Source organism: Aulonocara stuartgranti (genome assembly GCF_965226115.1).
Source record: "Aulonocara stuartgranti genome assembly, chromosome: 5".
Classification (NCBI taxonomy): domain Eukaryota; kingdom Metazoa; phylum Chordata; class Actinopteri; order Cichliformes; family Cichlidae; genus Aulonocara; species Aulonocara stuartgranti.
In genome coordinates this window covers 40,424,342-40,447,411 of record NC_138943.1, presented here as the reverse complement: position 1 = coordinate 40,447,411, position 23,070 = coordinate 40,424,342, and the positions used below count along the sequence as shown (strand labels likewise).

The window sequence follows — 23,070 nt, the reverse complement described above, 5'->3', positions numbered from 1 at the left end:
AGTTGCTCGCCATCAAGTGGGCCCTCGAGGAATGGCAACATTGGCTGGAGGGCACTGAGCAGCCTTTCGTGGTGTGGACGGACCACAAAAATCTGGCGTATCTCCAGGCAGCCAAGCGACTCAATGCCCGACAAGCCAGGTGGGCATTGGTTTTTACTCGTTTTCACTTCTCCATTACTTACAGGCCCGGTTCTAGGAACACTAAGCCAGACACGTTGTCGCGCCAGTTCGCACCTGTGACCAATGAGGACGAGAAGGAAAAACCCATCCTGCCCCCCACCTGCATTGTGGGTGCACTGACATGGGTGGTCAGGGACGCCCAGCGACAGGAGCCCGACCCTGGCACGGGCCCAAAAGGGAAACTGTATGTTCCGGCCACGGCGCGTAGTCAGGTCATTCACTGGGCACATACTGCCAAGTTTTCGTGCCACCCAGGTAAAAATCGCACTGTCTCCTTTCTACGACGTTTGTTTTGGTGGCCCTCTCTTATTCTCAATGTCCAGAACTATGTTGCGGCATGCTCGGTGTGCGCACAGAACAAAACCTCCAACTCACCTGCTTCTGGCCTCCTGCGACCGTTGCCCACTCCAAAACGCCCGTGGTCGCACATCGCCCTGGACTTCGTCACCGGCTTGCCTCCCTCTTCAGGAAACACCTCCATTCTAACCATTGTTGACCGTTTTTCCAAGGCCGCCCACTTCATTGCTCTGCCCAAGCTCCCTTCTGCCCTGGAGACGGCCCAGTTACTGACGCAGCATGTGTTTCGGCTCCATGGCATACCCCAGGACATCGTTTCCGATCGTGGCCCTCAGTTCACCTCGCGGGTTTGGAAGGAGGTCCCGTTTGGCTCTTTTGCCATCAGAATTGTTGTCTAAAGGCAAAGAAAGTAGCCCAACGGATTTACTTTACCAAATTGACCATCCCAGCCTTGCCGTAATGGTCCATTTGATTCACCTTTTATTGTTTATTTTATTTTCACTTACTGAATACGGGACAGACTTGACTGGGGGAAAGAAGGGGAGAAAGAAAGAGGGAAAGAGAAACAGCTGAGAAGAGGGACGGGGGAGAAGGGCAAAAGACAAAAACCAACAGAACGGGCAGAAAAAAAAAGAAAAAGAAAAAAAAAAGCATCTATCAATCACCTGGATCACCTGCTGAGAAAGAAAAAAGAAAGCAAGCAGAAGAGAACAAGAGTAATAGAATAAACAACATCACAATGATATATGGGAATATGACAGTAAATACTAAATATTAAACATTACTGTGCAGCACATAAGATCAACAGAACACAGTGTGCTTTGAGGTAGGAGCCAAAAAGGGTGTAGTTTGTGTGTGTGATCACCCGTGTGTACACCTGTGAGCATGGACGCGCTTGTTTTTTTTAAAAGGTTCCTTCATGTAATGATCTGCTGGAGGGTGTGGGGGGGCCACAGCCCCGTCCTCCAGGGCATGAAGCAGGTATGGAGGAGATCAAAACTCCAGACATCCAGAGGCCCCCAGAACACAAGAGACCAAGGAAGACCAACAGAGGGGCAGCCGCACCACTGTCCCAGAAAGAGCTGAGGAGAGTCCCAGATGAGGGTTCACTCAGCAGCCGTGGAGCAGAAGCCAGGGGGAGTTGCAGTGACTCGCCCGTGAGCTCCGTCGGCAGCCAGCCATGCCTGAGTGACCGAGCCCCAGGCCGAGAGGCCGGGGGCACCCCACCTCCGAAGGGGCCCGAGCGAGCCCCAGGCTCCAGGCCCCGATAAGCGGCCGCCAAGGAGTGAGCCGGTGTGTACCTGGACGCCCATCCCTGGACACAAAGAACCACCAACGCACCGATGTCTGAGGGAGTCCGCCACTGGCAGGGGAAGTGGTGGTGGGTGGAGATAGGCCTCCAAACCTTGGAGGGCCTGAGATGTCCCCAGAGAGGTGGCGTCTGACACCCAACCTGACATATAGACACAGACATACAGGCACACACAGATACAAACATCCATTCCCACCCTCATGCTCTCATATGCACTTACTCCACACTCAACCAACGTGGAGACAGACATAAAGAGACGCTGTACACACGATCACACTCCCCAAGCGTACTCTACGAACCGGGTCTAGGTACCCTTGCCCCTGGAGGGGGGAACTGCACCCAGACCCAGGTGGTGTTACCCTTTTCCCTGCGGTAGGGGGAGGCAGACCGCCCCGACTCCGCAGCAGCAGGGAGGCCCCACACTCCAGACCGCAGTCGGACGGCCAACTCCTCCTCCTAGCCCCCCCCCCCCCCCCCCCCCGCTCCAGCAGGCCGCAGAGAATGGGGGTGAGAGAAGACTCCAAACCTCCCTCCACCCAGTCATTGTAGTGTTGATGCATGTGCCCTGCTCCAGGGCTGGGCCCCCATGCACCCACCCGCTCACAACCCCGGCAACACACCAACCAGGATCCAAGCCCCCGAGGCCCGGCCTGGGCCCCAGCCCAGAGACGGAGCGCCCCCAGAACCTCACGCCCATCCCGGACCCACCCAGGGGCAGCCAGGCTTCCAGGTCAGTAACCCACGTCCGTCAGCACAGACCCTGAGTCCAAGAAACTGGCCCCTCGGTCTCTTGGCCCCTTTGCCATCCAGGAGGTCCTGAACCCGGTGACGGTCTGGCTGGCCCTTCCGCCTACTATGAAGGTACATAACGTCTTCCATGTTTCTCAGGTTAGGCCCGTCCGGACCAGCCCTTTGTGCCCGCCCTCTGGGCCCCCGCCACCCTCCCGGGTTATCGACGGTGCCCCAGCGTATTCCATTACTCGCATAATGGATGCCCGGCGCCGCAGTAGGGGCTTTCAGTTTTTGGTGGATTGGGAGGGGTACGGTCCGGAAGAACGTTCTTGGGTGCCGCGGTCTGCCGTTCTCGATCATCGCATGGTGAGAGAATTCCGCCGCCGGCATCCGGACATCCGGGGGCTCCCGTTACAGGGGGGGGGGGTATTGTCACGGTCGGACGGTTCTTTCCGGACGACCCTGCTTGTGTTTATGTTTTCTGGCTCTTTGGCTCTCAAAGGTTGGCCAGCTGCACTCATCTGATGGATAAAAAATAATATGTATTCTTTTCCTCCTTATATCATCTCACTCACTAGATCACTAGATTCATAATAGAAATGAGGAAAAGCGAAGCCCAAATTTAAGCAAAGTTGTGCGAAGTAGTGTAGTAGTGCTGCATGCTGGTGAGCCAACCAGTGTGCAGCCTGTTACAGCTGCTCCTGCTTTTTCTCTTTAGTTTAGTTTTTTCCTTACTTACTCTTTTTTCTTGTACTTTCATTTGTTTTATTATCTTTCATTCAATCATGTGGCTTGAGAGAGCTTTTGTTCTGCTGGTGGCCGCGGAACTGTTACTTTTATCGAGGAACGGACCACGGCACAACTCCTACATACTACATGGGCTGTTTACTTCAGAGATCGGCTGATTGCCCTGTTGCTCGCTGGCTCATCGGTCAGACCCACAGATGTACCAGGTGAAATCTGAAGGAAAACACATCGGGGATGCAGGGGTGGAGGTCAGAAAAGGAGAAGGAAGAAGATGGTGAGTCAGCGGAGGCTGAAAATGAGGAGGAGGTACAGACCGTGTCTGCCACCTATCGTAACAGGAAATGTTCGGTCATTATCAAATAAAATCGACGCTAACCCCACAGCTGCATGTGACACTATCCACTCTGCCATAGCCTGGTTACAGACTCAGCACCCGAGTGCCTTCATTGTGATCTCGGGTGACTTCAACCATGTCACCTTGGACAATACACTACCAACATTCACATAGTATGTGGCCTGTCCCATCAGGGGGGAGAGAATCTTAGATGTACTGCATGCTAATGTCAAGGACGAGGTGGTCAGAGGAGGCCATAGCGGAACTACAGGGCTGTTTCGAGGTGACTGACTGGGAGACACTCTCTGAGCCTCACGCTGAGGACATCAATGGGCTTACTGAGTGTATCACAGACTACATAACTTTCTGCACTGACTCCATTGTTCCAGCTCAGACTGTTCATTGTTACCCAAATAACAAGTGGGTGACTAAGGACATCGAGGCCCTCCTCATTGACAAGAAGAGGGCTTTCAGAGGGGCAATAAAAAGGAGATAGATGAGAAGGGTCCAGGTGTTAATAAAGGACAAGATCAGAGAGGCTAAGGACAATTACAGGAGGAAGCTGGAGTGGAAACTCCAGCAGAGTGAGATAGGTGAGAGAGGTGTGGAGTGGCATGAAGTCCATCACTCGATTCAGGCCAACCAACAGCAGGGGAGCTGAGGGAGGTGAGGATAGAGCTAACGAGTTGAATTTGTTTTTATTTTATTTCCTGTCCTATTTGGTTTGTTAGCCATCAGAACTGTTGTCTGAAGACGAACAAAGATACCCAATGGATTTACTTTGCCAAATGGATCATCACGGCCTTGTCGTATTGGTCCATTTGATCGACCTTTGTTGTTATTTTTTATTTTATTTTATTTTCAGTTGTTACAGACGGGACAGACATGACTGAGGGATAGGAAAGGGAGAAAGAAAGATGAAGGAAAAGAAAAACAGAGGGGAAGGGGGACAGTGAGAAAGGGCAGTTAAAAAGAGAAAGAAAAAAAATTGAATTTGTTTTTCAATAGATTCGACACCACAGTGTCTGCTCACCCCCCGCAACCTCACCTGTAGTCAGCGTGGAATCCAGAGCCACACCACTGTGCCAGCCTCTCTCTGCACATGGCGCTGTTGCCTCGCCCATCCATCACTTTCACTCACAACCAGGTTCAGAGGCAAATGAGGAGACTCCACTCAGGCAAGTCTGCTGGACCAGACAGAGTGAGTCCCCTCGTCCTCAAGTCCTGTGCCCGCCAGCTTTGTGGAGTTTTCCATAAACTGTTCATACTGAGTCTGAGTCTGCAGGGCGTCCCTATACCAAAGACGCCACGCCTCAGTGGCCCCCAGGATTACTGGCCTGTGGCACTGACCTCCCATATCATGAAGACCCTGGAAAGGTTCATCCTGGACTAGTTCAGACCCATTGTCAGACTACATCAGGATCCCCTTCAGTTTCCTTACCAGCCCTGTCTTGGAGCTGAGGACGTCATCATCTATCTGCTCTATCTATCTACACCCACCTGGACCAGCCAGCGAGCACTGTGAGGGTCATGTTTTTTTTTATTTTCCTGTGCTTTCAACACCATCAGGCCAACCCTCCTGGGTGATAAGTTAACAGCGATGCAGGTGGATGCTTCTCTGGTGTCCTGGATTGTGGATTACCTGACAGGAAGACCACAATATGTACGTCTTCCACATTGTGTGCCTGACAAGGTGATCAGCAACACAGGGGCACCACAAGCGACTGTCCTCTCTCCCTTCCTCTTCACCCTCTACACCACAGACTTCAACCACTGCACAGAGACCTGTGTGAGTACAAGAAAATAATTATTAGAATATAATGTGTTTGATTTGCTTAGATGAGAGGGTCCAGCAATAGATCAGAGGAATAGGGAAGGATTTGTTTGTGTGTTTCAGTGTGGCTTAGCTGTAGCCTGAGAGTGTGTGTAATTGTTTAGAGGGAAAGGAAGTTATGGACACTGGGGGTCTGCCTGTCATAAAAGGAGACAGGAAGCTACAGTGGGGGGTTGCTGATGCTGATGCTTTTACCTTTAATAAAAACTCATAATTGTTATAAACTTAGAAGTAGGTTTGCAGGAGACTCTCCATATGCTTATCTGTAAATATAAGACAACAAGAGGCCAATGGCCCAGTGGATGCAGAGTGGGGGTCTCAGTGTTTGTAATATGTTAACTGTTTTTTGTATGTTGCCTAAAGGAATTTGGTGTAGCTTGGGTGAGGAGATTACTTTTATTACCGGCAGGAAGTTACATACACAGAGACACACACACAGTGCTTTGACTGTTACGACACACACACACCTACATGCACAGTCACTCACGTGCACTCACATAGACACACAGGTACGCGCACGCACAGGCACTCACATGCTTGTGCATACACACACAGACACAGAGTTTGCAGCACACCATGGGGGTTTTATGATAGGGTCGCTTCTACAAAACTGTGTTTCACAGACAAAGCAGTGAAGATTTGCAGAGGGACACCGGCCTTGCACATCTCCCCTTCTAGAAGATGTATGCTTAAATGAAGATGAATAAAGGTTTTGTGAAAATGACTACTGAGTCTGGCGCCGTCTCTGGATGCCTCGAGGAATAAAAAAGAACCGGGGTGAAACTGATTTCGTAACACCTGCCATCTCCAGAAGTTCTCTGATGACTCTTCAGTGGTTGGATGCATCAGCGGGGTGATCAAACATTGTACCAGACTGTGGTCGACTCCTTTGTCATGTGGTGCAAGCAGAATCATCTGCAGCTCAACGTGGCAAAGACCAGAGAACTGATTGTGGACTTTAGGAAAACCAGGAAAGACTTGGCCCCTGTTTCAATCAAGGACAGTCAACATGGCCATTGTGGATGATTATAAATACCTTGGAGTATACACAGACAATAAACTGGACTGGGTTAAAAACACCACTGCACTTTACAGGAAGGGCCAGTGTCATCTCTATTTTCTGAGGCAGATGAGCTCTGTCAGACAATACTCAGGATTTTCTATGAGTCTGTTGTGGCCAGTGCTCTGTGCTGTTGCATGCTGGGGGAGCAGGTTGAGGGTTGTTGATGCTAACAGACTTATTAAACTGATCCACAAGGCCAGTAATGTTGTGGGGAGGGAGATTTCCTATCAGAGAGGTGTCAGTCCGTCCGGATTGGCGACAACATCTCCAGGCTGAGGACAGGAGCTCCTCAGGGCTGTGTTCTCAGCCCTCTGTTGTTCGCCCTCCTGACACACGACTCCACCGCCCTAGCTCTAACCACATCATCAAGTTTCCTGACGACACAACTGTGGTTGTACTCATCAGCTGCAACGACGAGTCAGCGTACAGAGATGAGGTTCAGCAGCTGGCGTTCTGGTGCAGCGAGAGCAACCTGTCACTGAATGTGGACAAAACCAAGCAGATGATCGTTGACTTCAGGAAGACTCGCTCCACTCACACACCACTCAGCATCCACAGTTCCACGGTAGAAACTGTTAACAGCATCAAGTTCCTGGGAGTTCACTCCTCAGACGACCTCACCTGGGCCACCAACACCACCTCCATCACCAAAATTTAGACTCAATTGGTTTCTCTCAAAATGTAAAAGAACCCACCCACCACTTTAATCACACTCTAGATCTTGTTTTAACATATGGCATAGAAACTGAACATTTAACAGTGTTTCCTGAAAACCCTCTCCTGTCTGATCATTTCCTGATAACATTTACTTTTACAATAATTGATTACACAGCGGTGAAGAGTAGACTTTATCAAAGTAGATGTCTTTCTGAAAGTGCTGTAACTAAGTTTAAGAATATAATCCACCCACTGTTATCATCTCCAATGCCCTGTACCAACACAGAGCAGAGCAGCTATCTGAACGCTGCTCCAACAGAGGTCGATTATCTTGTTAATAATTTCACCTCCTCACTACGTACGACTCTGGATACTGTAGCTCCTGTGAAAACTAAGGTCTCTAATCAGAAGTACCTGACTCCGTGGTATAATTCTCAAACACGTACCCTAAAGCAGATGACTCGTAATCTGGAGAGGAAATGGCGTGTCACAAATCTAGAGGATCATCATTTAGCCTGGAGAAATAGTTTGCTGCTTTATAAGAAAGCCCTCCGCAAAGCCAGAACATCGTACTATTCATCACTGATTGAAGTAAATAAGAACAACCCCAGGTTTCTCTTCAGCACTGTAGCCAGGCTGACAAACAGTCAGAGCTCTTTTGAGCCAACCATCCCTTTAACGTTAACTAGTAATGACTTCATGAACTTCTTCACAAATAAAATTTTTATCATTAGAGAAAAAATTACCAATAATCATCCCACAGATGTAATATTATCTACAGCTACTCTTAGTACCATTGATGTTAAGTTAGACTCTTTTTCTCAAATTGATCTTTCTGAGTTAACTTCAATAATTACTTCCTCCAAACCATCAACGTGTCTTTTAGATCCCATTCCTACAAAACTGCTCAAAGAAGTCCTGCCATTAATTAATTCTTCAATCTTAAATATGATCAACCTATCTCTAATGATCGGCTATGTACCACAGGCCTTCAAGCTGGCTGTAGTTAAACCTTTACTCAAAAAGCATCTCTAGACCCAGCAGTCTTAGCTAATTATAGGCCAATCTCCAACCTTCCTTTCATATCAAAAATCCTTGAAAGAGTAGTTGTCAAACAGCTAACAGATCATCTGCAGAGGAATGGTTTATTTGAAGAGTTTCAGTCAGGTTTCAGAGCTCATCACAGCACAGAAACAGCTTTAGTGAAGGTTACAAATGATCTTCTAATGGCCTCTGACAGTGGACTCATCTCTGTGCTTGTCCTGCTAGACCTCAGTGCAGCGTTCGATACTGTCGACCATAATATCCTATTAGAGCGATTAGAACATGCTGTAGGTATTACAGGTACTGCACTGCAGTGGTTTGTATCATATCTATCTAATAGACTCCAGTTTGTGCATGTAAATGGAGAGTCCTCTTCACACACTGAGGTTAATTATGGAGTTCCACAGGGTTCAGTGCTAGGACCAATTCTGTTTACATTATACATGCTTCCCTTAGGCAGCATCATTAGAAGACATAGCATACATTTTCACTGCTATGCTGATGACACCCAGCTCTATCTGTCCATGAAGCCAGATGACACACACCAATTAGTTAAACTGCAGGAATGTCTTAAAGACATAAAGACCTGGATGGCCGCTAACTTTCTGCTTCTTAATTCAGATAAAACTGAGGTTATTGTACTCGGCCCTGAAAATCTTAGAAATATGGTATCTAAGCAGATTCTTACTCTGGATGGCATTACCTTGGCCTCCAGTAATGCGGTGAGGAACCTTGGAGTCATTTTTGACCAGGACATGTCCTTCAACGCCCATATTAAACAAATATGTAAGACTGCTTTCTTCCATTTGCGCAACATCTCTAAAATTAGAAATATCCTGTCTCAGAGTGACGCTGAAAAACTAGTTCATGCATTTATTACTTCCAGGCTGGACTACTGTAATTCATTATTATCAGGATGTCCAAAAACTCACTGAAAAGCCTTCAGCTAATCCAAAATGCTGCAGCAAGAGTCCTGACAGGGACTAGAAAGAGAGAGCATATTTCTCCTGTTTTGGCTTCCTGTTAAATCCAGAATTGAATTCAAAATCCTGCTCCTCACATACAAGGTCTTAAATAATCAGGCCCCATCTTATCTTAATGACCTTGTAGTACCATATCACCCTATTAGAACACTTCGCTCTCGCTCTGCAGGCCTACTTGTTGTTCCTAGAGTATTTAAAAGTAGAATGGGAGGGAGAGCCTTCAGTTTTCAGGCCCCTCTTCTGTGGAACCAGCTTCCAGTTTGGATTCAGGAGACAGACACTATCTCTACTTTTAAGATTAGGCTTAAAACTTTCCTTTTTGCTAAAGCATATAGTTAGGGCTGGACCAGGTGACCCTGAATCCTCCCTTAGTTATGCTGCAATAGATGTAGGCTGCCGGGGCATTCCCATGATGCATTGAGTTTTTCCTTTCCAGTCACCTTTCTCACTCACTATGTATTAATAGACCTCTCTGCATTGAATCATATCTGTTATTAACCTCTGTCTCTCTTCCACAGCATGTCTTTATCCTGTCTTCCTTCTCTCACCCCAACCGGTCGCAGCAGATGGCCGCCCCTCCCTGAGCCTGGTTCTGCTGGAGGTTTCTTCCTGTTAAAAGGGAGTTTTTCCTTCCCACTGTCGCCAAAGTGCTTGCTCATAGGGGGTCATATGATTGTTGGGTTTTTCTCTGTATCTATGAAGCGCCTTGAGGCGACTTTTGTTGTGATTTGGCGCTATATAAATAAAATTGAATTGAATTGAATTGAATTGAATTGAATTGAAAAAAGACCCAGAAGCGCCTCCACTTCCTGAGACGCCTGAAGAGGGCCAACCTTCCACCCTCACCATGTTCTACAGGGGAACCATAGAGAGCGTTCCGACCAGCTGCATCTCCGGGTGGTTTGGAAACTGCAAAGTCAGCGAGTTCAGCCGGCTACATCGGATCATCAAAACACCGGCTAAGATCATTGGAACATCTCTCCCTCGGCTACAGGACATCTTCCACAAGCGCGGCATCATTCGGGCCTCCTGCATCCCACATAGCAAGGAAGTCTGGCCCAGATCTGGTATCAAGCCGGCACTGCTGGCTGACTTCTGGCATGATAAGACATATGTCATCCAGATATGGGCTAGGCCTGGCATAGATGGCACTTCTGACTGACCCTTTGTCATAGCAGAGTGTATGTCAACCAGATGTGTGCCAGGTCTGCCAATGACGCCACCGTTTATGTGATGGCATGCCATATCTGGCCTGATTGTGGTTTGGTTTATATGGCCCAGGCTCATAGAATGAATGGATTGGATTTATATAGCGCTTTTCAAGGCACCCAAAGCGCTTTACAATTCCACTATTCATTCACTCTCACATTCATACACTGGTGAAAACAGGTCTGGCCCAGATCCGGCATCAAGCCGGCACTTCTGATTGACTGGTGTCATGGCAGGGTGTATGTCAACCAGATGTTGGCCAGGTCTGGCAATGATCGCACTATTTATGTTCTTATTTTCCTATTTGAGTTAGAAGACCCAGATGCCATGTTGCAATGCTATACTGCTATGGTAGCCAATGTTTCAAATGCAGGTTTGACAGGTTTGTGAGTGTACACTTTATCCAAAACCTAGTGAGGGTTTACTCATGTTTACCACTGGGTGGCTGAAGCTCAGAAGGTAGAGCAGGTCATCTATTGGTCGGAAGGTTAGTGGTTCGATCCCTGGCTCCTCCAGTCTGCATGTCAAGAGTGTGAATGTAGTTAGAAAGCAGTCAGTTTAGAGAAAGGGTGTGAATGTGGCATGTTGTATAGAGCACTTTGAGTAATCCGGGAGGGTAGAAAAGGGCTATGTAACAATCAGTCCATTTACTGTTTGAACTGAGTTTTGTCATGTTACTTTTGCACTGTTATGTTCCGGCACATGTTGTTATTAGGCACACATTAGGCTGACATCTGGGGCCAGAGCTGAAACTGTTCTGGGCCAGCACAGGACCAGCAGTGTGTCTGCAACTGGTCTTGTGCTGGCCCATGTGTTGGCCACCTCTGGTAAACCAGATCTGGGCCACCAGAGGGCCGTCGTTCTTTGCGGTATGTGGGCCATGTGTAAGCACATTGTTTGATTATAATGGTATTATAATTTTATATATACACACACACACACACACACACACACACACACACACACACACACACACACACACACACACACACACACACACATATGTATATATATAATGGACAGATCTGGGCCATACCAATTTTGCTATGTGGAATGAATTATGTAAAAACGGAAACATCATAAAACTGAAAATGAACATAAAGTAAAAAGTACTGAAAGTCTATGGCTTTAAACAGTCAGAGAACACAATGCCCAGCTTAGAGCGACTAAAAGTAACTTCTTTTAACATTCTGTCATTCTGTATCTATATCTAAAATCCACTAAAAATAGTCATTTGAAAAAAAATATTCGCCATTTTCGAATATTCGCTCCTTGACAACCGCTGAGATGTTGTCTGTCCAGGAGTTGTCAGCAGAGATGAGGACACCAAGGAACTGGAAGGTGTGGACCCTCTCCACACACTCCCCGTTGATGTAAAGGGGGGCTAAGTCAGTGCTGTGTCTCCTGAAGTCAACAATGACCTCTTTGGTTTTCTTAGTATTCAGTGCCAGCTTGTTTCCTGAAGTTGCCAACTTCAGGACTTCCTCTCTGTAGGCTGCCCCGTCTCGCTTTGCTGATGACACCACGGTAGTCGGACTCATCTCAAACTTGACGATGAGATTGTTGTTTTGGGTCGAACTGCAGTCGTGGGTGTAGCGAGAATACAGGAGGGGGCTCAGCACACAGCCCTGTGGGGAGCCGGTACTCAGTGTGCAAGTGGAGGAGAGATGAGGGCGGAGTCTTACAGTCTGAGGCCCGTTCGTGAGAAAGTCCTTTATCCAGACACATGTGAGAGGGGAGAGGCCAAGAGTGACCAGTTTGGTGATGAGGGTGTCCAGGATGACTGTATTGAAGGCTGAGCTGTAGTCCACAAAGAGCATTTGGACGTAGCTCTGCTGCTGCTCTAGGTGACTCAGCACGGTATGCAAACTGGTGGGGGTCGAATTCTGGGGGGAGGTAATCCTTGATGTGCTGAAGGACTAGTCTCTCAAAGCATTTCATGAGGGCCACAGAGCGATAATCATTCAGGCTGGTGATGGGAGACTTCTTTGGCACTGGGATGATTGTGGCTGATTTTAGACAGGATGGGGTGGCTGCCTGATCCAGTGAGAGGTTGAAGAGTCTGGTGAAGATGAGGGTGAGCTGGTGTGCACATGCTCTTAGCACCTATACTCCAGGTACTCCATCTGGACCGGCCGCCTTCCTGGGGTTCACTGCTAGGAACACACGTCTGATGTCGTGCTCCGTTACAGTGAGTGGAGCGGAGCAGGAGCCAGGTGAGGATGAGGATGAGGATGGGAGCAGGGCTGAGGCAGATGAGTGCTGCTGTTGTGGTGTTTCAAAGTGGGCGAAGAAGCTGTTTATCTCCTCTGCCAGCTGCACACTCAGGTTTTCTGTTTTCACAGTGCTGCTTCTGTGGTTTATGATGTCTTGTATACTCTGCCACACCTCCCGTGTTCTGTTGCTGGACAGCTGGGACTTGATGTTTCTTTTGTGGTCTGTCTTGGCTTTTTTTAATCCCCCTTTTCAGGTCAGCTCGAGCAGCCCAGTACAGAGCTCTGTCACCTAACCTGAAGGCGGCGTCGGGGGCTTTGAGGAGGGAGCAGACCTGGCATCCAGGGTTTTTGGTTTAGGAAAACCTGAATGCTTTCGTCCACAGTCACATTTGCAATACAGAACATGATATAGTTCAGTAATGATCCTGTGAAAGTTTCTAATGCAATATATTATCCCTTACCAATGTAACACTGCATGCCAAATCAATGTTGAAATATCTGTGAATTGTGTTTTGGAAATTTTTTTATGTTATCAAAAATGGATTAAAAGTGCAAGCATGAAAGGGTACAAGAATGCAGTAACAAATATAACCAAACAAGCTTAATTTACAGTTTGAAATACAGAACATAATGAAAATATATAAATAATTATCTATTAATCACCATATCCAAGTATCAAAAAGTGTAAAAACAAATTACATTCTTTCCTCCATTTCTATTAATAAGACTTTAATTTACATGAAATTATCCAACATTATATACATTATGTCATGGTCCTGGGCCATGTTGGCCCAGTGTTCTTAGTTTTCTTGTATGTTTGTATTTTGTTCCTTGCTTAGGCCATGTTTTCTGAGTTGCCCTGTTGTGTTGTTCCCTAAGTGTTTTCCCTTCATGGCTTTTACCCCCTGTGTGCCCCTCTGTGTATCTGTGAGCCCTCGTCTCTCCTTATGTTTTATTCCATGTTTCCCCTGCCCATTATGTCTAAGTTCTCCCCGTGCTCTCTCTTCCCCCTGTGTGCCCTCTATGTATTTATGAGCCCTCGTCTCCCTTTGTGGTTGTTTCATGTTTTCCCAGCCCGTTATGTCTGTGTTTTCCCCGTGCTCTCTCTCCTCCTGTCTGAACCTCTGTGCACTTCCTGTTTACTTTGTGACTCTCATGCCCGTACATGTCATGTTCAGTTCACCCCGCCCTGTCTCGTTATGATTATCAGTGTCACCTGTGTTCCCCGTGTGTTCCCACTTTCCTCGTTAACCCTCTGTGTATTTCTGTCTGCGTCTCCCTCTGTTCAGCGTGACGTCGTCCCTCATGTTGTGTGGATCTTCCTGTGCCTTCCTGCGAATGTTAGTTTACTTTTTCCCAGTTAGTTCTGTATTTCCTGTATTCTGCCGTGCCAGCATTAAAGCTGTGTTCTTTAAGTTTATCCCCGTGTCTGTGAGTCTGCATCCTGGGTCCTTCTCCTGCCTGCCGCACAGCGATTCATGACAGTACAACGTCACCACAACATGGACCCAGCGGATTCATCCCGGGAACATGACCTCTCCCGCATCCACCGCCTGATCGAGCGGGTTTCCCTCACTAAGGACGCTAAGACCATGGCAGTTGGGATTAACGCTATAGAAGCGATCCTGGAGGGGAATCCTCATTTGCGCACACTAAAGGGATTTATGGGCTTCATGGACCAGCTGCATGAAGCCCAGGAGGTGCTACAGGCTCGGGAGCTTGCAGCCTTTGTCCGCGCCCAGTATTCTTCGCCGAAGCCGCCGCATCGGCATCGGCCGCAACACAAGGAGCTCTCCGTGGAGTCGGCCGCCGTACAGCAGCAATTGCAACAGGGGAAAGGCGTTTCTGCACCGCGGCCACAGAGCTCCACTTCTTGCCGCTCAGGGCTTAATTCACCTGCCTCCTGCTTGGCGGCGATGTGGTCGCAGGACGAGGACGTCTTTTCTCCATCGTCACCAGTTTCTCCTGTCGCCTCAGCCCCTGCTGCCAGGAGGAAGCGGCGCCACCGCCGTCATTCCTCACTACAACCGGAGCCCAATCACTCGTCAGAACAGCAGGCAATGGTGAGTGATGTTGACTGTACCCCTATTGCTTGTACCCCTATTGCTTCACCTGCAAATAGTAATGGGAACTGTTTTCTTCTCACGGCTAAGAGTAGTGAGGTGAAGGCGGTTTGTTCCATGGACATTCACCCCGGCCCAGTAGAAAGAAAAGACTCCCTGACTAATTATGTTGATGCTTTTTCCGCTGAAGAATCAGAATGCATGGGCAAAACTCTGATTGTGCACCCTCTGTTGGAGCCTGCTAAGAACTCTTCTGTTGATACAGAGTTAACCCCGGACAGTTTGAATTCAGTTTTGACATGTACTGCTGAATCTATGAATGACGCTGTGGGTTCGCAACCCAAGAATGGGGAGGGGGACTTAACGGGCTGTTTCTGCCCTGTTCTCTTAGAGCAGAGAAGCCTAAGCAGAACTGTTTCTTCTGAACTCGTTCAGCTAGTTAAACCGAGCCCTAGAGGCTCAGGGGAGCCTATACCACCCCCTGCATCACGCTCACTACAAACACCTCCTCAACCGTTAGCCCATTCAGCAGCCCAGCTCGCTGTTCAGCTGCCCTCAGCTCAGTCAGCTGCCCAGTTAGCTACTCCGTTACCTGCAGCTCAATCATCTGCTCCTTCACTAGTTTCATTCTCACCACAACGGTCACTTCAGTCTTTCTCAACCCAGTCTCCTGCTGAGCAGCCAACTTTTCTCACTCGTATTAAGCAGGAAAACATGCTCAACAGGACTGTTTTCGTCCCTCGAAAGCTGGCCCGATTAGAGACATTTACTACCTCCAGGGCCTCCCCAGAGTCCGAGTTTCAACCCGCAGTTGACTCTGGACCCCTGGGGGCTAAGGAGTCAGCCGAGGACTGCACCCAACTGTTGCCTCCTGAGCCTAACCTATGTGTTGCTCAGCCCCAGTCAGCATCAACGCTGCCAGAGGCCCGTGCGCCTGCTGGTCCTGCTCTGTCCCTGCCAGAGGCCCGTGCGCCTGCTGGTCCTGCTCTGTCCCTGCCAGAGGCCCGTGCGCCTGCTAGTCCTGCTCTGCGTTTTCCAGAGGTCCCCGGGCCTGCTGGTTCTGAAACTGTTTTTGCTGGGGGGCCCGAGGAGCCCGTCCAGCCTTCTGCTTCGTCAGCTGGGGGGCCCGAGGAGCCCGTCCAGCACCATGCCTCGTCTGCTGGAGGGCCCGAGGAGCCCGTCCAGCACCATGCCACGTCTGCTGGAGGGCCCGAGGAGCCCGTTCAGCTTCCTTCCACGTCAGCTGTACAGGCTGGGAAGCAGCCTGCTAGGAATGGCGTGAGCTTTCTCTCCGCCTCGGACTGCTTTCTGCTTCAGCCGTCTCTTCCGGCTGGAGGGCCCGAGGAGCCCATCCGGCCTCAAGCCACGTCCGCTGGAGGGTCCGAGGGGCCCGTTCAGCCTCCTGTCTCCGCTGGAGGGTCCGAGGGGCCCGTTCAGCCTCCTGTCTCCGCTGGAGGGTCCGAGGGGCCCGTTCAGCCTCCTGTCTCCGCTGGAGGGTCCGAGGGGCCTGTCCAGCCTCACGCCTCGTCAGCTGGAGGGTCCGAGGGGCCCGTTCAGCCTCCTGTCTCCGCTGGAGGGTCCGAGGGGCCCGTTCAGCCTCCTGTCTCCGCTGGAGGGTCCGAGGGGCCCGTTCAGCCTCACGCCGCATCCGCTGGAGGGTCCGAGGGGCCCGTTCAGCCTCACGCCGCATCAGCTGGAGGGCCCGAGGAGCCTGTCCAGCCGCCACCTGCGACCGCCTCGTCGTCGCCTGGTCCGGCTGCATCCGCCTGTGCTTCTGTTACGCCTGGGCCAGCCTCTGCCTGTGCTTCTGTTACGCCTGGGCCAGCCTCTGCCTGTGCTTCTGCTACGCCTGGGCCAGCCTCTGCCTGTGCTTCTGCTACGCCTGGGCCAGCCTCAGCCTCTGCAGCTCCGCCTGGTCCAGCCTCAGCCTCTGCAGCTCCGCCTGGTCCAGCCTCAGCCTCTGCAGCTCCGCCTGGTCTAGCCTCAGCCTCTGCAGCTCCGCCTGGTCCGGCCTCCGAGTCTTCGTCCTCGTCTGGTCCGGCCTCCGAGTCTTCGTCCTCGTCTGGTCCGGCCTCCGAGTCTTCGTCCTCGTCTGGTCCGGCCTCCGAGTCTTCGTCCTCGTCTGGTCCTGCCTCGTCTGGTCCTGTGCCCACCAGGCCATGGCCAGCACGCCTGGGACTGGAGGGCCGCCGCTGCCTTCCGCGCGGTCGGCCCCCTGAACTGCTCCGTCGTCTCCTTCGCCGCCGCCGCCGCCTTCCGCGCGGTCGACCTCCTGAACTGCTCCGTTGTCTCCTTCGCCGCCGCCGTTGCCTTGCGCACGGCCGGCCTCCTGAACTGTTTCCACGTCTCCGCCGTTGCCTTCCGCATGGTCAGCCCCCTGAACTGCTCTGTGTTTGGGTTGTTTTCTTGGGCTCCGGTGTTTGCTGTGCTCTTCTTTTGTTTTCTGTTCCGAGCCCTCCGTCCTGGGCCCCCGCCGCCCGCCCTGGGTTGTTTTCTGTTTGGTTTTGTTTTTCTGTGTTTGGGCTGTCTGGAGCCAGCCCTTGAGGGGGGGGGGGGGTACTGTCATGGTCCTGGGCCATGTTGGCCCAGTGTTCTTAGTTTTCTTGTATGTTTGTATTTTGTTCCTTGCTTAGGCCATGTTTTCTGAGTTGCCCTGTTGTGTTGTTCCCTAAGTGTTTTCCCTTCATGGCTTTTACCCCCTGTGTGCCCCTCTGTGTATCTGTGAGCCCTCGTCTCTCCTTATGTTTTATTCCATGTTTCCCCTGCCCATTATGTCTAAGTTCTCCCCGTGCTCTCTCTTCCCCCTGTGTGCCCTCTATGTATTTATGAGCCCTCGTCTCCCTTTGTGGTTGTTTCATGTTTCCCCAGCCCGTTATGTCTGTGTTTTCCCCGTGCTCTCTCTCCTCCTGTCTGAACCTCTGTGCACTTCCTGTTTACTTTGTGACTCTCACGCCCGTACATGTCATGTTCAGTTCACCCCGCCCTGTCTCGTTATGATTATCAGTGTCACCTGTGTTCCCACTTTCCTCGTTAACCCTCTGTGTATTTCTGTCTGCGTCTCCCTCTGTTCAGCGTGACGTCGTCCCTCATGTTGTGTGGATCTTCCTGTGCCTTCCTGCGAATGTTAGTTTACTTTTTCCCAGTTAGTTCTGTATTTCCTGTATTCTGCCGTGCCAGCATTAAAGCTGTGTTCTTTAAGTTTATCCCCGTGTCTGTGAGTCTGCATCCTGGGTCCTTCTCCTGCCTGCCGCACAGCGATTCATGACACATTATTCATAAGGAGACAAAGAATTTAAAAACAACACGGAGAATGTTTTGATGCATGCTCAAACATCCAGGTAATTAAATCCCCAAAGGTTGACTCTGTTCATCTAGACATAACGTTTTCAACGAGAGAAAAGTTTTGTCACTCATCCAGGTGACTTCTTCAGTCTCAGCTGACTGCAGGTTTCCCCAATCTTATAAACAGGACATTCAGTTTCAGTCATTATGCAATGTACTGTTTAATAGAAAAAACATTTTTTTTGCCTTGACAGCATACATCCGTCTTCATTTCACATAAGTAGTTATTTTTTACACAGAGAGCAATACCACTCTCCAGCCTCTGCTGTCCAAAGCTGCTCTGCATTCATCTGGAGGCACTGTGTGTGAAACCACTTTAAATAACTCTCATTCAGGAACAAAGCAATTGTATAAAATGAAGTGAGGGAATGGAGCTATAAATAGATTAATATAGAGATATGAAAATAAACTTAAATATAGACATAGGAACACAAGTATTAACGGTAATGTTTCTGGGATATAATAAACAGTATAAAGAAACAGGTGTGCAAGCAAACATTGTGGCATACAAAGTGAGAGAGTGCAGTGAGTCATGTTTATTCCTGTTCAATATGTGTCTGACACAAGTGGATGAATTAAAAAGTCTGACAGCAGCAGGAAGGAAAATCCTAGTGTGTCATTCCCTCAGAGAGCAGGGTTGAAAGAATGTTGCTGAAAATGCTCTTCACTTTGTCTAGTGTGTTATGGAGGGGATGAGAGTTAATGTCCTTGATTGCTAGGGTGGCAAGCATAACATAAACAACAGACTATGCCTTCCTGATGACTTTCAGTCTGTTTACATCTTTTTCTTTGATGCCTGTATCCCAGCTTGAAGAGTCTAGACCCTTTTTGTAGTCAGTGGGTGTGTGGGCAGACAACTCTGGCTTATCACCCAGTTGGATTTCCTGGTATTTGTAAGATGGCACTATCTACTGATCAGGACACATTAACTATGATATTAAAAAAATGACATGATGACATAGTCCTTGGTCAGTTTACCAAGCATTTCTCAGCTTTGTTCTTTATAGTTGTGTTCATCATATCAATGTTTGTGAGTCCTGGATTATTTGATGATATGTTTACATTATGTATTTGTAGCACTGGTGGTGCAATAGTGGTGGACATGTAAGACCTGGTAGTGCTACTTCCAGCCTTCTTTGCATGTAGTACAGGCAGTATAGTTACCTTTAACCACAATACGAGGACAGAAGGGAAATATGGGCCAGATCAGACAGGTTCTAGATTCGTAGGAGCCAAGGGTTTCTGACAACAGAGGACTTGTACGCAGTAGGTGTAGGAAACACAATTGCGTTTATTGACAATTATTAAAGTTTAGCAGGTTGTGCACATCTAACAAAAGTAGAGCGCGCTTCTTGAAAACAAAATAAAATAAACCCCGCAAATAGTCAACCCAAGGATTTATTGTCTTTTGTGTCCTTTTTTTAAAGTCAATTTCAGTCTTTCAATGTTCAATAGTCACTCAGTGTGTTTGTAACCAGTTGGGTTACAATCTAACAGTTCATCTGGATCTTTGGGCTGGGCTCGCCATCCAGTACTGGAAAAGGGATCCTCAAAACCAATCCAATCCAAATAAGCAAAGAAAAAAAACCTGACCAAGCTACAAATGCTACATGGGACTTAACAGTGCTCACGTTGGCTCACAGCCTCTGGAACACACTATCACTCTTATTATTTTCACCAAAAAAGGACGTTTACTATCCAGTTAGCTTCTTCACCGCACACGTAACGGATCTTTCACCGTCTCTGTCTCTGGCGTATCTGGTAGACAAAGGCACACACAGGTGTCTGAGCAGCGCACACAGATTGGGGGAGGGTCAGACCAGCCAATGATTGGTTGCTCAGTGGATCTAACAAACACACTCTAAAGGACAAAGTCCTGCCTCCACACCATTTATCCACATATTAGTTAAACTTATGTTTACATGCTCTTAATTAGTATTTATTATATTTAATTGCTTTTTATCAATATTTATTCCCATTGTGAAATGAGTATTTTAATCAAAAGAGTATTAATATTTATGCTTTTATCCCGTTTTTAACACTGGGTTACATATTGTTTTGTTTTCAGTACCATATTGCTTTTTAGTGTAGTTCTTCTTCAATGTTCCACAAGTGGATGGAACGCTTGTGAAAACACTCTAGTGTTAAAGCCAGTCTTGTCTTCATGTCTGTTTATGGTTTTGTCAGTGTCAAACTCATGTGTCTAAGTCTGGGTTTTATTTTGGTGGCCTCTTGTCTCTTTCTTGTATTGAGTCTTATTTCCACTGTCTTCTTATTCCCAATGTATCCCTGCTGTGTTACGCAGCTGTCTCCAATTCCCCTAATCTCCATCCTATTTATACATTTTGCCAATCTCCCAGTCTGAAGTACGTTATTCTATTCGATTCGATTCAATTTGATTTATACAGCGCAAATCACAACAACAGTCACCTCAAGACTTTATATTGTAAGGTAGAACCTATAATAATACATACAGAGAAAAACCCAACAATAATATGACCCCCTATGAGCAAGCACTTTGGTGACAGTGGGAAGGAAAAACTCCCTTTTAACAGGAAGAAACCTCCGGCAGAACCAGGCTCAGGGAGGGGCAGAGCCATCTGTTGTGATTGGTTGGGGTGAGAGAAGGAAGACAGGATAAAAGTCATGCTGTGGAAGAGAGAGGATTAGGGTTAGAGTTAGTAGGGGAGAGCACTGTAGAGCCAGTGAAGTTTGGCGGGCCATCGCGGAAAGTTATTCCCCAGGACAGTGAGCCCATATCGGATTGCCCTCGGAGGTTTCCCCGCTCCTTATACTGGTTCTCAAAAAGATGGTGTTACGCCCCTAGCCCTGGTTCCCAAGCCAGACATCCAAAACCAGTTGTGAGTAAAAAAAGGTGATTTTATTGAAGGTAATGAAGTATAGCTCCAGGGTGAACCGAGGCCAAAATAATAAACAAAACCAACTAAGTCCCACCAGAGAAAACTAACTAAACCCTAAGAAAGAAACAGAACAAACAAATGCAATACTAACCCTCGCTCCCTAACCCGGAAAACAGGAGAAAACTGTTCCAAAGAAAAAGGCGGCTCACCCCTTCCGCTTCAGCCTAAGAGTGCCTAAGCACTAAGTTAATGCACCAAGAGCGGCTCTCACAGATCACGCTCACACAAATACACATTAAAAGTATAGGCTGGGAAAACCAGAGTCAGGACCACGTCGGCTGTCAAGCTACTCGCTCGCTTGCCCCACTCTCTCTCTCTCTCTCTCTCTCTCTCTCTGTCAGAGCGGCTTTTTGAACGTGGTCACCTGTTCCATGGTCCAATCAGCTGCTCACTACTCTTCATTAGGGGAGGGACCTGTAAAGAGTCTTAAACACAGTAAAGAGACACAGAACAAAACAGCCCACACAGTGTTCTTATGGCCACAGCCGTAACAGATGGCTATGCAGGCCGGTATTATTGAACGACTCTGTGTAGAACTACGATGACATGCCGCCTAACAAATGCAGAGAGAAGGAGTGTTTTGGGTCAGAAATGTTTCCAGCCCCTAACTTAACTTATAGCCAATTGAAGAAAAACACAGCCTTGTGAACGCGCATATGTTGCGGCATGCGCTCTCATAATGTGGAACCGGCCCAAACCGCTTCAAAATAAATCTAACTGATAACTCTTCATGGATAATTGCTGCCTTTTTGCAGCCTCTGTCAGTGCGCCCCAGGGTGGCTTGGGCTACAATGTAGCTTGCTATCACCAGTGTGTGAATGGGTGGATGACTGAATATGTAAAGTGTTTTGGGGACTAGTGTTAGGGACTAGTAAAGCGCTATATAAATACAGGCCATTTACCATTTTTTACCCACCTTTTTGTTGAAATTGTTGCATTCCAAACGTAAACTTTTATGAAAAAAGTAACATAGGCAGATATATTTGTTTTCAAATACATATGTTTCTCTGTCTGACTCTGTCTGACTGTATTGAACCTCTGCCACTTCTATCTGTGTCCAGAGCTTTTATTATTATAATGGATTGGATTTATATAGCGCTTTTCAAGGCACCCAAAGCGCTTTACAATGCCACTATTCATTCACTCTCACATTCACACACTGGTGGAGGCAGCTACGGTTGTAGCCACAGCTGCCCTGGGGCAGACTGACAGAAGCGAGGCTGCCATATTGAGCCATCGGCCCCTCTGGCCAACACCAGTAGGCAGTAGGGTAAAGTGTCTTGCCCAAGGACACAACGACCAGGACAGAGAGCCCGGAGATTGAACCGGCGACCTTCCAGTTACAGATACACTTCCCAACCCCCTGAGCCACGGTCGCCCTTTATTGCCTATATTAGGGAAATATTCATAATGTTATTATGGGAACTGTCGTAGTGTGTGGAAGAAGCGGACTCGAGCGCAGATCTCCTTGCAATGAGACAGTGAATTTATTTACAGAGTGAAACAATTACAGTCCACTGAAATCCCTTGGCCGTGGCCCCCGTGGTCCATTCACCCAGCTCCCATGTTCTCCTCTCCACCTCCTGGTGCGAAAGACAAAAAAATGAGTAAATAGCAATCCGAAAGCGAGTTGGAAAGAGCGCATGATCAAGACACTACTAATGAGCTTAGTCTAATGCTCCAGCGCTGACTGAAGCCTGGTCACCGCGTTAAATACATCAGGGTCTGATGGTGGATAATTCGTGGCAGCTGGCGAATGTTGATTAATCGGCGGTGTGCCGAAGCTCCGAATGGAGCTACTTCCGGGTCGGCGGACCTGCCTCCGGGAAAGTGCGGCTCCATCAAAATAAACTCAAACATAAATGATCAGGTCGCCTAGCAGGGCTGGTCAGACCATGACAGGAATATTGTAAGGGACAAGTAAAAAAAAAAAAGCATGAAATTATTCTTTTACCAATTAAAATGTTTTATCCATGTGATCTATCTTGAAGCGTGATCATCATTTTTACATCACTAATTCACCAAGTTATCTGGCAACTTTTAAGTGTTGGTAAGTAGCACATTTCCCTTGTGTAAAACAGTTTTGGAATTCTATAAACTTATTTTTCACTGATATTGTCTTTTTTTCCTTTCAGG

General features: G+C 48.3%; 1 protein-coding gene across 1 annotated transcript; it reads left to right on the top strand.

Annotated features, from left to right (window-relative positions):
- Positions 1-13,366: 13,366 nt before the first annotated feature.
- On the top strand, positions 13,367-17,874 carry LOC309707005 (uncharacterized protein). Its single transcript, XM_082534081.1, has 2 exons — positions 13,367-14,671; positions 14,762-17,874. Exons 1-2 carry the CDS (start codon positions 14,087-14,089, stop codon positions 17,213-17,215), a joined length of 3,039 nt encoding a protein of 1,012 aa, XP_082390207.1. The 5' UTR covers positions 13,367-14,086; the 3' UTR covers positions 17,216-17,874.
- Positions 17,875-23,070: the final 5,196 nt, after the last annotated feature.